Raw genomic sequence first — 15,324 nt, forward strand, 5'->3', positions numbered from 1 at the left:
AGTCCTTCACCAACTGGGAACTAATAGATTAGAAAAATCACTAAGGGCTATCAGATTATAGTTGCAACCCATAGTGTATTTATGAAACATGCAAAGTTGTGTGCACAATTACTGCTTGCTGCCACATTTATGTATAGCAAATCATCCAAACGCATAAACCAAATATGTTGTTGGTTGTGTCCCTCTCATTTTCAAATTTTATTTTATTTTGCTTCTATAAGTCCTGCTTTTAATACCTGCTATGAGAATCCACAAACACTTTCTTTCATACAGTGAAAATGCTTCCTAAGTTCAACTTTTGCGCTGTCACCCTTTCCTGTGCACTGCAAGTTTGACTGCAAGTAGTACACAGTGCTACTAAAGACATCTCCTGCCATAGTTGCAACAGTGAAACTGTGATGTTCAGCTGCTGCTGAAGTGTTTTTACAAATAATCTACAGATCTGCAAAGCACAGGGAAAGCACACGTGAACAAATTAAATGGCAAAATAGGTTATTATGTGACTTTAACTCTACTCTGTCTAAGTGACAAAAAACTGACTATGCACTTTTAATGTTTACTGAAATCCAATCCCCAGACAGAAGAGCTCCAAGTTTGAATTACCAACTTTCATTAAAACCCATTCCTCCTAAAACAGTGATGTTGCTAGTCTCTGTAGTATTGATAGGATGAACGTTGTTTATTTCAAGATAATGGTACCATGCATTGTGTAGGTGATGATTCCACTTTAAAAAAAGTTCAGCCAAGTTCTTTACAGAAGGCAAACACAACATTCATAGTTGTCATTTTTAACTCCTTTTCTTCAGTGACACATGGCCTGACTCAAATTACTACCAACTTACTTGAAACATAAGTTCAGAACACTATATATACTGGCAGTAAAATGTGATTGAGTGTATTAACCCTCAAAGCCATGCTAAGGTCTATATTAAACCAATCTATTTGTCTATTCTAGTTCATAGCATTCATATCTGTTTCTAATCTACAAAAAATGTTTAGAAAAATTACAAATTCATAATACAAGGGCAATCAAAAGGATGGGACCAATAGCATCACGTTAAGCCACGTGAACACAAATTTTCCAAATGTGAATGTAAACTAGGTGCCAGTAGTTTTTCAAACGCCACTGTGCATCACTCAGATCTGGTCAGTTCTTTCTGGGATCCATTACATGTGTAGGGGATTCATCTCTTTAAATCCATGGTGATTGCATTTGTCTTGTAAACATGAGTTGAACATTCATGTTTTCTATTAAAATGTGGCACTTACTTCATTCAAACGTCCTATAGTAGCTTAGTTTATAGCACCTGGCGCCCAACTGATCATCTAGTAACAGTAATCCAGCTTCAAGCGTGGGTTTTAAGGAGTAACACTATTTTATATCCTTTAAAAAGAGCACAGCTCCAAAATATCCTAAAAATATCTCAAGTGAGATTATGTAACTTGTTACATTTCAGAAACTGTTATTGCTGTTCACACTTTCCAGTTGTCAGTTTCAATGCTCCTTTATTATGTAATAAATTCAGTGTCTTGAATTCCAGTGGCATCCTATGAGGGCCAGCGTTAGAAAAATATTTATATTTCAGCTCATCGTAATAATGATATTTTACGATATTTCCATAAATATCCTTGGGGAAGGGCCAGAATCCATACAGATGAATTTCATCACAAAACCGCGTTGCCAGGGTATACATCAGAAGGCCGGTGCTTGGTCTCTTGATTTGTACTTTGTTTGTTAGCCAGTACCTGGAAAGGGAAAAATAAATTTGTTTTGAATACAGATGCTTAATTAACCGCAATTGCAACCTTCTTTATAATCTTTGTAATTGTTCTGGGGTCTAGCTGTTTCTGTGTATTATAGTTGGAATGATCTGATAGAGAATAGGTGCACCTGTATTATCTAAATAAAAATTGTTGTTGTTCCTAGCTGTCAGAGTCTAAACCAGCAGCATGCAATCCTAAGATACATTGAAATCTATATCAAAGTATGCAGAAAACAGAAAAAGGAGTTCATGAGGAAAGAAAAACAAAAAAACAATGTGGACTGCTTTTTCTGGTGTTAAAATAAAATAAGGAGTCCTAAGTCCTCACTGCCCTACCGTACCTTTCCATCCTATTTGTATAAGAGTCTTTTTTTAAACTTTAGGGGACCCCACTTGTCTTTTTTTTTTTTTTTTAATGAGGTTCCCCAAAAACAGTTATCCAGAATTTTGAATGGTCTTAAAAAATGAGCATGCAACCATCCTTCCCCTTAACGATACCAGGCTACACTGAGAGAGTACTTCCAAGGATGAGCAGCAAAGCCTCCCTGCACCATGCAAGGCACCTTGTCCTTATCAACATGGGGCCTCATTCTCACATCCTGTCCCCCAAAAGGCCCCCTCAGGTGAATGAGTAGGGTTTCAGAATAGGTACTTATTTACTAGTTACATATTCACAAAAAATGTAAATATGAAATAAAAACAGCCAACCCTGAAAAAATTCTTCTATTGGAAAAGAAAAGTCCCCTCATTCACGTTGTCTGGGGATATAGATTCATGTCAATTACAATGGCCAGCTGCACTTTACAATATTTGCTTGCTGCTAATAAGAAAATGACAGATCCCAGCTTCTGTATTGGCTATATTGACCATATTTAATCAACACTATTACCCAGGATCTCTGCTGCCTTGTTTACATACAGAAACTAGCAGGCATCTGCCATTTATAAGTGGTAGTGCTACTGCTTCTAAATAACAGTTCCCAGCAGCTGTTTGTAAAGACAAAATGTCCTCTTTTTAACTCCTTGGAGTGGAGTACGCTTTAATCAGTAATGGATCTGTAAACAGATCCCCTGTTGATTGGAGCAGAACAGGATTGATGTCAGTGTTTTGACATCCATGCCGGTTCAGTTTCTTCCCAGCTGACACTGGCAGACCCCGTCAGCTCTGTGGGCAGCAAGGTGTAAACAGACTCCATTGTCCGTTCACATCAGGCTACTGAGAACCAGTCCACAAAAATGGAAAAATAAGGTGAGAGTTCTGGGAGCACAGAGGTGTCACAAGGAGGTGGAAGCACGCCTCCTTTTTTAACTCCTTTCACATGAAGTGGAGTATGCTTTATTCAGTAATGGATCTGTGAGCAGATCCCCTGCTGATTGGAGCAGAACAGGATGGATGTCAGTGTTTTGACCTCCATGCCTGTTCAGTTTCTGCCCAGCTGACACTGGCAGACCCCACCAGCTATGTGGGCGGCCAGGTGTAAACAGACTCCATTGTCCGTTCACATCAGCCTACCACGAACCAGTCCACAAAAATGGAAAATAATTCAGTGCTTTTCCATTTATTTTCCAGACTAGGACAAACTCGGGGGTAAGGGGGAGTAAATGAACACATGTCCATTTACATTCACCTCCCAATAGGGGTCCATAGACCTTCAGATCATATCTGCCAGAAAACAGGCAGACTTGATTGGAATGCCCGTGTGAAAGGGGATGACATCTTGTGACGTGATGTACCGTGTAGGGCATCCCAGACCAGAAGTGATGTTGGAGACCTATATGAAACTTGTGTTGGGATACGCAAAGGAATTTTTAACAGTTATTGAATGTAAGAGTCTCTCTTCTTTAATAAATTCATGTATTGTTACTACTACACTTGGGAGATCACTTTGCTTCATCCTAAACATACGGATAGGTGCAGTGGACGGAGCCTTAAAAGGACCATCATTACGGATCACCTAGACACATTGGTCAGATCTGGAACTAGGCTTGGATCCATGGAACATTGCCCTGAGTATGGAATAGTAATCAAAAGGCGTATTTGATTACTCATTAAGGTGAGAGTTCTGGGAGCACAGAGGTGTCACAAGGAGGTGGAAGCACACCAGTGGTTTTCAAATGTTGACATATGAAGTTTTTTTCTTGAAGCAAGTGATTCATATATTAAATCACCGTTGAATAATCACATACTATAATGCAATAGGACATAGACTGCACTATTGTTGTGCACTTTATTTGTGATTCATTTTAATTAGTCAATAAATATCATAGGTTATGTACTGTTTAGATTTTGTTGATGCACAAATTTTACTGATAGAGTTTGCGCAACACCATTCCTAAAAAGTGGAACTTCCATTTTAAGGCCTTTTTGTAGCTGCTGACTTTAAATAAACACAAAAAACAGTGGAACTCCGCTTTAAAGAGATTTCTCAAAAGCTTTCCCTGATAAACTTGCATCTGTATCTGAAGACGTTTGTACATCAGGTTAGCAAAGTGAGTTGGGAAAACATTAGGCAGAGCAGATTTTTATTGACCACCTCTAGTCAGGAGACTTTGCTTTGGTTAAGAGGAGACAACTATTATTCTGTATATAATGTTAAAGTAAGCACAGCATGTATATATCTTACAAATGGATGCATCCACATATTTAAAACACATTGTCAATTTCCCAATAAAATAGTCACATACTGTATATGTCTAAAAAAAATTCCACTATGACACATTTGAGCATAAACATTAACCATGACTATACAAATTAGGCAACATATTTAATAAACAACACCTATAGGTGTACACACAGATATGCATGACCTAGCCAAACGTAAACTTTTTAGTTGTGGTTCAGTATGGCACCATATGCATATTATGCTATTATTTTCAGAGTCAAAGCAGCAATGCTGGACTGGCAGATGATGGCTGCATGCGGTCTGTTCATTACTGTTGTTATACTTGAAACTGCTAATATTGTCTGGACAGAAAAAAGATGAAGATCCGCAGTGCTGGTTGTTAACGGCTTTCATATTATTGTGTAATTGCATAACAGTAAAAATGTAGTACATCTTTTTATTTTTCATCAAGTTGTCCAGGTAGTCAACATTTCCATGTAACACTCAAATAACCTGATATAATCAAAAGAAGCCTTTTACATTTGTACCAACATATTTTGACATGCAGAAGCATCTTGTAAGTCAATATGTTCTAATTAAAATAGAGAAGTGTAGCACTGTTTACTAAAAATCACACCAAAGTGAATATAAAGTCTATTCTCAGTCCACATATAGTGATAGATGAGATGAAATCAAGATGTGACCCAAAGAGAGATATCCGCCACCTCCAAAGGAAGCGCACACAGCCTCTTACCAAATTTAGTTGACCACCCAATTACAGATGGTCAAAACACACGATAATACCCTGGATGCAGCTCACAGGGAATCCAATCCTCCAGCTAGTAGCCTTAGCTCAAAGCCCTTCCAGACTGAGGTGGTCAGATGGTACAAAACAGTGATCTCCCAAAGGGTGTATCTAATGATGTAGAAGGAGTATTAGGATGGGTCGTATTCTTAGTCACCTTCTCTATAGAGTAATGTAGCCCGTTAAACCTGACTCTCTGGGTCTTCTATGAAAAATTGTGCCACAGAATAAGTGAAAACAGTAATGGGGATTAAGTCGTTTTTTACACTTTATTGGTAATAGTTACCTGTCTTTCTTATGCTTCAGAGTATGACTTCAACCATAGATAGATGATGGTTCCCTATCACTCCTCCCTTGCAGCCCTCTTTTTCTTTGGGGGTTATGACAAATTGCCCTTCTCCAAACTGGATATTGTGCTAAACCAGAGTAGAGGAAGAGGAGACCGAACGGGAGGAGACAGACCGAGGCCCCCAGGGAAAGCCTCTGGTTTAGCACAATATTCAGTTTGGAGAAGGACCATTTGTCATAACCCCCCCCCCCCTTCCCAAATAAAGAGAGCTACAAGAGAGGAGTGATAAGGAAACATCATCTTTTTATGAATGAACTCATCCGCTGAGACACAAGAAAGACAGGTAACTATCACCAATAAAGTGTAAAAAAAAAACGGCCTCATTACTGCTTTCGTCTATTCTGTGGCAGAACCTTTTCACAGAAGACCCAGAGAGTCAGGTTTAACGAGCTGCATTACTCTACAGAGAAGGTGACTAAAAATAAGACCCGTCCTAATCCTCCTTCTAGATCATTATAGATACACCCTTTGGGAGATCACTGTTCTGTACTGTCTAACTATCCTAGTCTGGAGGAACTTTGAGCTGAGGTTACTAGCTGAAGGATTGGATTTCCTGTGAGCTGTATCCGGGGTATTATTGGGTGTTTTGACCATCTGTAATTGGGAGGTCAACTGCATTTGGTAAGACAGTGGTGATTGGCCCTGTGCTGATCACATGCACTCTCTCCCCAAGAAAAAAAAAAACCTCTCTAGCAATACACATCAAACTGGCCATGTGTAGCCTGACACCAAAGACTCTGTGTTATTAGGAGATTATCAGAGCACAGTGAAAGGAGGGGAGGATCAGAAAAGACAGGATCAAACCGCCTTTTTACACAATGGGGAGTATTAACCAATTAGGTTCCACAGTGAAAATAACAGGCATGCTTTACTGCATATACAGACAGTTAAATTGTGGATTTAATAACACTTTAATTGAATGTTGTGTCTTTCTTTTCAGTGTCATCGTTAGACTTTATTCCTTTATACCATTCATTGATCCTTTAAGCCTACTACACATGGGTCGAGTGTCAGACGGCATCGGCCAGTTCAAAAGGAACCGGCGGCCATTCAGCCCGTGTGAAGTGCAGTTGGTCTGACAGAAGCCGGCCATTCTGCCAGCTTCTATTGAAAGGGATGGCTGAAAAAGGGCTGCCAATCCTTTCCCGATCAGTGGTCCCAGCCAATGGCTAGGAGCGCTGACCGGAGTAATCAGGCGGGGGGGGGGGGACGTCCCCCTGTCAGAACACAATAGCACAGCAGGGGAGATCGTTGTACTAACATCACATTGTTAGTACAACGGGTCCAACCCACTAGGTTGAACAAACAAAACAAAATTAGCAGTGGTGTATGAGGCTTTACCCTTCTCTCTGATAACTGATCTCTCCTCAAAAAACACCTAAAAATACCTTAGAGTGAGGGTTTGTATAGATAGGCACACTTTCAGGTCCATTCAACCTGCTATTCAGATTATTTTAGGTTGATTCGTCAAGGTTCCATCTGAGTTCCTTTAGGCCCTGTTCACATCTGTTTTACTTTAAATGTGATGCATTGAAAAAAATTCTACTTGCGGCATATCTTTGTTGCACTTTCATCAAAACACACATTATACAGATTTCAATAACGCATCTTAAACACATGTAAAACTCACCTAAAGCGCACTGCACAGATGTGAATTAAACCCTTAAAGATGCCTCTGACCACCTTCAGATCTGCATCTAAGATGCATTTAACTGTTTTTGGAATGTTTTTTTGGAACCACCAGTTTGCACATGAGCTGTAACATGGTGATCTCCCCAAGTGCTTATGATGACCCTTTTGCTTTGTTATGGTAAAGGGGTTGTAAAGTCAGAAGGTTTTTTACCTTAATTTATTCTATGCATTAAAATAAAAAGCCTTCTGTGTGCAGTACCCCCCCCCCCCCCTCATACTTACCTGAGCCCCCTCCTCTATCCAACAATGTCCACGAGACCCTTGGTCATCCAGGACTCTCCCTCCTGATTGGCTGAGACACAGCAGCGGCACCATTGGCTCCCACTGCTGTCAATCAAATTTAGCCAATAAGAAGAGAGAGGGGGTGGGGCCGAACCACAGCTCTGTGCCTTACTGGTCACACAGAGCTGCAGCTCGGCTTGGGAGCCCCCATAGCAAGCTGCTTGCTGTGGTGGCATGCAACAGGAGGGAGGGGCCAGGAGCAGTGAAGAGGAACCCAAGAAGAGGAGGATCTGGGCCACTCTGTGCAAATCCACTGCACAGAGCAGGTAAGTATAATATGTTTGTTTTTTTGTTTTTTAAACAAGACTTTACAATTACTTTAAACCACAGATGTGGAAAAAAATTGCTTTTGACATTTCTTCTGATCTGCATGCTTGTTCTATGTCAGTACAACAGAAACTATTAAACCAGAATTAAACCACCCAACTTAACGGTTTACCAAAAGAAAACTCAAGTTAGAAATGTTCAATAAAGGTTATTAAATCTTTATTCAGACATGCCAATGTTGTGTTCTGCAGTGTTCTTATTTAGATTCTGCCTACTAGTGAATTTATAGTGTTTGCTACATTCAGGGCAAGCCTCTGGTGATACCCCTGGTGATACGTTTTACAGTTGCCTCAGGTCAGCAATCAACTGCAGCACCCTGACAAATGCAGATCTAAATAGGTGCTAAGATGAGGTTGTCTCATACATGAAAAAGTTTCTGAGATGAACAAATAAATCTTTAATTTTTTTAACATCCAAGAGAATCTAGCAGAAACTGCAAAGGATATAAGCACGAGAGTATAGATTTGCCTAAAGTTTTACTAAACCCAGGACCCTGCATTCACTATATCTGGTCTCCCACAGTACAAAGTACATGGAAATGAAATTATTTTAGTAAATATAAACTGCTAAATACCTTTTCTCATCAGCAGTACATAGCAGTCTTGTGATTTCTATCAGTGTCCGGCTGACCACTAGTTAAAGCTTGTAGGAGGAGTTTTCATTCTTCTCTCACTGTCCTATGAGGCTGTAGGGCCCTTGACCTTGATTACCCAATACGTTTTCTTAGTATCTGTGCACAAACATAAGTTACCCTGCCTGTTTACCATGCCCAGCTTCAGGTCCCCAGCGTTGCTTTCCTTCAAACTTCTGGGTAATAGAGTGTGCTCCCTGTACCTTTCACAGGCACAGTACAGCATTGATGGTGCAGGGTCCAGGCTGTCAGCAGCAGGAGGTAGGAGCCGGGGTGCCGGGGTTGCAATGAGCATCTGTGGATGTAAAGTGTGGATTAAAAGTGTCATTTAGCTATTTTTTTTGAGGAAAGGGATATCTAGTGTAGTTAGAGTGCTCCTTTACACTTAAGTTAGCTTCAAAAATTTAGTTTCTGTAGGGAAAGTGTTAAGTGTAAGGGGACCGTAGTGTAGTGTAGGGTTAACTGGCAGTGACTGCTATGGCAGGGTGACAAAACCCTTCCATAGCAGGGTGACCGCTATAGAGAAATGATCATTTCTCTGAATTGCTTCGGCACACCCATATGGCTTCTCACCAGCCAAGCATTTTTTATGCTGCAGGGGCTGCCACTGCCAGTGCTTTTTTGAGGACATGTTTGATGTCAGACATGACATCTGAACATGTGTATAGGGGGTATATATACACATATATGTGTATATATACCCCTAGACATACATAGGTGTGATAGTAGCAGAAATAAATGCTTGCGCTAATGAAATCATTTACAGTAATATATTTCTGCTACTATCACACCTATATATGTCTAGGGGTATATATTCAGACATATATGTGTATATATACCCCCTATACACATGTTCAGATGTTTTGCCTGCCTCAAAAGAACCCCAAAAAATGCCAAAAAAACGCTAGTGTCAAAAAAAAAATGCCCAGGTGTGTTTTTGCTGGCATTTTTTGGGGGGTTTTGGAGGCAGGCAAAACATCTGAACTTGTGTATAGTGGTGTATATACACACATCCATATATTTATATACACACCTAGACATATATAGGTGTGATAGTAGCAGAAATATATGCTTGCTCTAATGAAATCATTTACAGTAATATATTTCTGCTACTATCACACCTATATATGTCTAGGTGTGTATATAAATATATGTATGTGTGTATATATACCACTATACACAAGTTCAGATGTTTTGCCTGCCTCAAAAGAACCCCAAAAAATGCCAAAAAAACGCTAGCGTCAAAAAAAAAAAAATGCCCAGGTGTGTTTTTGCTGGCATTTTTGGGGGTTTTTTGGAGGCAGGCAAAACATCAGAACTTGTGCACAGTACCACTATACACAAGTTCAGATGTTTTTCCTGACTGCAAAGAACCCAAAAAAATGCCTTCTATTAAACCGGCAAGGTGTGAAAACCGAGAAGCCATATTGGTGAAGATCTGAAAGTTTTCTAATACAAACGATCTTTTTTTTATGGTTCTGGACAGGCTACAGAGCTGAAACTTCACATGTACACTTTTTAGACCCCCCCCCCAGATCTGAAATCCAAAGTAAAAATCAAAAAATCTCTTTTTTTTTAATTTTTTTCAATAATTGGCTTTTTTATCAAAAATGAAAATTTTTAAGAACTTTTTTTGTGTGATTTTTTTGTGTGAAAATGTTCAGCAGGGAATGACGTGCCTGCACCGGAAGTGACGAGTGACTCCGATGCAGGCGCATTGACTTCTGGGATTGATGACGCTCATCTCCTAGGAGTCAAGGCAAGGAGGAAGTGACGTTGTGGGCTGCGGCCGCAGAGGGAGGAAGAGGAAGGAAGGTAAGTATATTTTCATTAAAAACAAGGTAAGTGAAACAAAAAAAAATTTTTAATTATCCAATTCTTTTTCAGGTTCATCTAAGCTAGTGGATGGTGCAAAGATAGTTTTTAGGGTGGAACTCTGCTTTAATTTCAGGAGGCAAGTCAGGAAAGGAATTACAGCTTGCAGATAGCAAGGCAACATGGGATATGTAGTCCAGAGGAATGAAAACTTAGGAACTTGCAACATGAAAAGAGATTTTTCAAGTAAGCTTATATTGGATTGTCAAAAATAATTATTGTTTGTACTACTGTTACAATGCTGATGTTATAGCATAATGTGACTGTAGATTTCCATTCAAAAGTGAAGTTCGACTTTAAATTCCAATTCTCACTGCACTTAAGCAGCGAAATCACTGAGAATAGCCCACACTTTTTACTGGTTACATTCACTGCCCCTTATGTCCTGGAAATTATATCTTTTTGCATAAGGGAAAGTAATTTGCCAAACAATTTTAAGAAAATTACACTGATTAATAATGTTAACAATTTTAAGCCAAATATATGCATCAGGATTACCGGCGTTATCTTTACTAACACACATAATATTCAGGACAAACCTGAAGGCACTCTTGCTTCTACATCTTCCCAGGAATTTAAATTACTGGCTGCCTACAGAATAACCTCCTTGACTTGAACATCCATGTCTTGAATGCTTTTATATTGAAATACCAGAGAAAATGACATTTTTGTATAGTAAAGCCACAAAAACTGACTTAGAACATATTTTAAATCCAGGAGCCTTCTTGAAGCTGAATGGTTACAAAACATGTATATATAAACTACATACTTGAGGTGGCAAATGACAAATGATGATTCAAAAATGAAATATCAGACATTCTCAGCTTGTGACAGAAGATATAGTATCAATGATAAGACTACCAATAAAGACTTAATAAGTGATTCAACAAAACTAGCCTCAAAAGCAAAGCAATGACAGGCTGAAAGGAACAACTACTGTTTACTGTGTACATGCGCATCCAGTGGCTACTTGCGGTTAGGGACAAAATGTCCAACCTTGTAAGCATCTATCTGCGTCCAGGGTTGGACATCTGTCTCTAATTGCAGATGACTGCTTGATTCTAATGTACACTAATAACAATGTAATTATCATTCTCTAAATAAAAAAAAAATACAACTATAGACAATTGGTTTAATGACAAAACCATTTTTGGTGCTGATCTGATTCACCATCCACTGATCTTTACTATCTGCAATGCACAACTGTATCCTAATCAAGAAAAGTTAAGCAGAGTTCGGGACATTGAGCCTGCAAGGGAGAGAGCACAGGTGCCAAACTAAGTGCAGCATGAAGGGATTTATTAATAAAAACAGAAGTGATGTTACTCACAAACATAGGAAACAGCAGGGCATGAAACCATGGTGGGCGAAGTGAGAAATCATTCCCATCAATGGAGTGAGAGTTTAGGAAGACCTCTAGCGGTCATGGCTTCTTGGGACACTGCTGGTGGTTTGCGGCAATTCCTCTGGCCGTAGAATGCACGGGTGCCTTCTCCTGACGTCACTTCCTGGAAGTGATGGGATGCCGTAGGTGAGGCGTTTGCGGAGCATGCGCTCCTTCTTCTACGCCTACTATGGTTTAATGCTCTGCTGTTTCCTATGTTTGTGTTTTTTAATAAAGCCCTTCATGCTGCACTTAGGTTGGAATCTGTGCTCTCTCCCTAGCTGCCTCCAAGCTCCTTCTCGCTTGTATACAGAGCTGCCTCCCAAGGGAGCTGTGCATGGACTTTGCTTACTATGGACATTCTCCTATGGACACATTTATGGACTTTACATTGTATGTAGAGATGATGTCCTTTTTTGTCTTTTAACTGTCCAGCAGAATTAGTGGGTCCCAAGCCCTTCCTTTTGCGACAGTACCATTGCTTTCTTTTCTGGACATTGAGCCTGTGGCTGAAAAACAGGTTACTTTGTTATCTCATGCCATGCACTCATATTTGTCTGACTCTGCCTCCTAACTCATTATACCCTGGTTTAATATTTCTGTGAATTGTCCGGACTCTGTTTAAGTTCTGCTTGTCTGCTACTATTCTGACCATCTAAAGCTGACCACCTCCTTGTCAACTGTTTGCTCATACAGTCTGTGTGTGAGATTTACTACAACTGGAGTACTCAGAATCTGGTGATGCTGTGCATGGTAGACAATCCGCTTCTAACTTCAGTTAAGCTTTGACAATACAACCTAGACACTGATTGGTTTCTATGCAGAGCTGCACCAGATTTTGCACACAAGAGTTTTAGTAAAATACCCCCTGTCTGTGGACTTACATCACTTAGCACTTGTCCTACCTATTAGTTGGCTGTCACCTCTGGTGACACATTCAGTCTACTAAACTCAGTAACAGTGTTTATATAAAATCATAAAATACAAGGAGAAATACATTTGTTTAATAAACTTTGATTTCTAAATGTATTTATGTCATCAGTACACTAGAAATTGTCCAAAGAGCTATAACTGAGCACTGTGATCATTGAAGGTATGACAATGTACTGACATAAGATGGTACTGGGCAGAATCAGCAAATGTTTGTCGAGAGGGTGAAGGTTCCAGCCAAGCTGCCATTTTGTCTTCCATCTATGCTGACCTTGATCACATTCAAACTATTTCTTGAGAAATAACTTGAGAAATAAAAAAGTTAACTTTTGGCACATTCTGGCTATAGTGCTCTGATAATAACTGAGAAAGTCGTGGAGTGCTTTTCTGCGAATGTGGAATACTCTTATCACCATTATGACAACATTCTGTTGGCAGAAAGAAGCTGACTGTGAAGTGACTTTGAGAAAACTGATATGTTCTTATAACAGATAAGGAGCAGAAACGTGATTTACTTTCTACTGTAAGATATCAAAAATAATTTAGTACTTTAGTTCTCCCAGTACTTTTACAAGATGTTAAAGTAGCTGAGCCCTGTGCTTTAATTAATATTCTCCTTAAAATGATTGTAACGTTGTGTTTTTTGTTTTTTCCTATTAAAATAACAAACATATTATACTTACCTGCTCTGTATAATGGTTTTGCCTAGAGCAGCCCAGATCCTCCTCTTCTCGGGTCTCTCTTTGGCTCTTCTGGTTCACCCCTCCTGTCGAGTGCCCCCACAGCAAGGAGCTTGCTATGGGGGCACCCAAGCCGAGCTGCAGCTCCGTTTATCCATTCAGATACGGTGCTGCCATTCGGTCTCCTGATTGGCTAACTGAGTTTGATTGACAGCAGCGGGAGCCAATAGTGCCAGTGCTGTGTTTCAGCCAATCAGAAGAGAGAGTCTTGAATGGCTGAGGCATTTGCAGACATTGCAGGACAGAGATGGGGTTCAGGTAAGTATTAGGGGGCTGCTGCACACAGAAAGCTTTTTATCTTAATGCATAGAGTCTATTTAGATAAAAAAAAACCTTCTGACTTTACAATCCCTTTAAGCCCCATACACACAATCAGAATATCATACAAAAAAAAAAAAAAATGCTTTAGAAGCAATCCTACGATAATTGGATTGTTAGTACACAACTTTTGTCCAAAATTTTCCGGAGGGACAAACACAATTTGCTTGTACGATACCAGATCGTATGGTTTTTGTTCAATCAGTACAGTTTTCGTCCAAAAATACAATACCAATACATTACATCACTTCCAAACTTTTATTGTATTGTACGAGAATTTTCATACTTTAGTAACCTCTTTGTTACAAAAAAAATGGACAATCATTCGTTCGATAATCTCATCATTTGTACTAGGCTTTAACCACAATAATTGTTATTTGTGGCAAAGATGATTTGCAAATATTGTTCATTTCTACCTCTGTAGTTTAACCACTTTACCGCTGCTCACTGGAGCTCTACTGCGGCAAAGTGGCTCGATCCCGCTGTATTCAGTCACAGCAGGAGCCGGGCCAGGGGGGGAGTGGCGGTGATCACCGCCGCTCTTCCCCGATCGTCGGGGAATCGAGTGTGGAGATCCGCCTGCTTGTGTAAACAGAGCGGGCGGATCTCCTAAGTGACAGGCAGGGTCAGATTGCAGGGTTCAGCATAGCTGAACCTGCGATCTGTCCCTGTGTCACTCAGTCACCTCCCCCCACACATGTCAGTAAGCACCAGGCATATATTAACCCCTCCCTCTCCAATAAAAATTAACCCCTTCCCTGCCAGTGTCATTTTTACAGTAACAGTGCATATGTATAGCACTGATTACTGTAGTAATGTCACTGGTACCCCCAAAAGTGTCAAAAATGTCAGTCAAGGGTCCGATCTGTCCGCCGCAATGTCGCAGTCCCCGCCAAAAAAAAATCGCAGATCGCCACCATTACTCGTTAAAAAAAAAACACCAAAAATGACAGAAATCTTTCCCTTAGTAAACGCAACAACTTTTGCGCAAACCAATCAAAATACGCTTATTGCGATTTTTTTTACCAAAAATATGTAGCAGAAAACAAATTGGCCTAAAATGATAAAAAATTTTGATTTTTAAATTTTGTTTGGGGGGAATTTCATATAAAAAAAATTTGAAAAATATTGTTATTTTTTCAAAATTGTCGCTATTTTTTTGTTTATAGCGCAAAAAGCAAAAAATCGCACAGGTGATCAAATACCACCAAAAGAAAGCTCTGTTTGTGGGAAAAAAAGGACGTAAATTTCGTTTGGGTACATGACTGTGCAATTGTCAGTTAAATTCGCACAGTGCCGAATAGCAAAAAGTGGCCCAGACGTAAGACAGCAAAACCCTCCGGTGGTAAAGTGGTTAAAAACAAACATCATCTGTTAGCATTCTCTCTGCAGCACTAAGGGTTTACAGTCTATCAAATAAATTAAACACTTGCTAATAATGTAAAAGTTTTATAAAGTAGGAAAATGTCATATCCAAACCCGATACATAAACAACAGCAACATGGAAAGAAAGTGGGATCTACAGACAGAACTTTTTTTTGTGGTGGAGTGGGAAGTTTGTAAAGGACCCCCAACTCCAAACTATATTTATGTTTTTATGAAAACATAAAGTCTATTTATTTAAAT

The 15,324-nt window shown here is 39.6% G+C and overlaps 1 protein-coding gene across 1 annotated transcript in view; it reads right to left on the reverse strand.

Moving 5' to 3' along the window:
* Positions 1 to 527: 527 nt before the first annotated feature.
* Positions 528 to 15,324, reverse strand: part of ST8SIA4 (ST8 alpha-N-acetyl-neuraminide alpha-2,8-sialyltransferase 4) — a 280,666-nt gene continuing 265,869 nt past the window's right edge. Inside the window, exon 5 of the mRNA XM_082262070.1 lies at positions 528 to 1,746. Coding sequence (XP_082118196.1) covers positions 1,464 to 1,746 — 283 coding nt within the window. The 3' untranslated portion in view covers positions 528 to 1,463. The remainder of the gene's footprint in view (positions 1,747 to 15,324) is intronic.

The sequence above is a fragment of the Pelophylax lessonae genome (assembly GCF_965119305.1).
Source record: "Pelophylax lessonae genome assembly, chromosome: 1".
Taxonomy (NCBI): domain Eukaryota; kingdom Metazoa; phylum Chordata; class Amphibia; order Anura; family Ranidae; genus Pelophylax; species Pelophylax lessonae.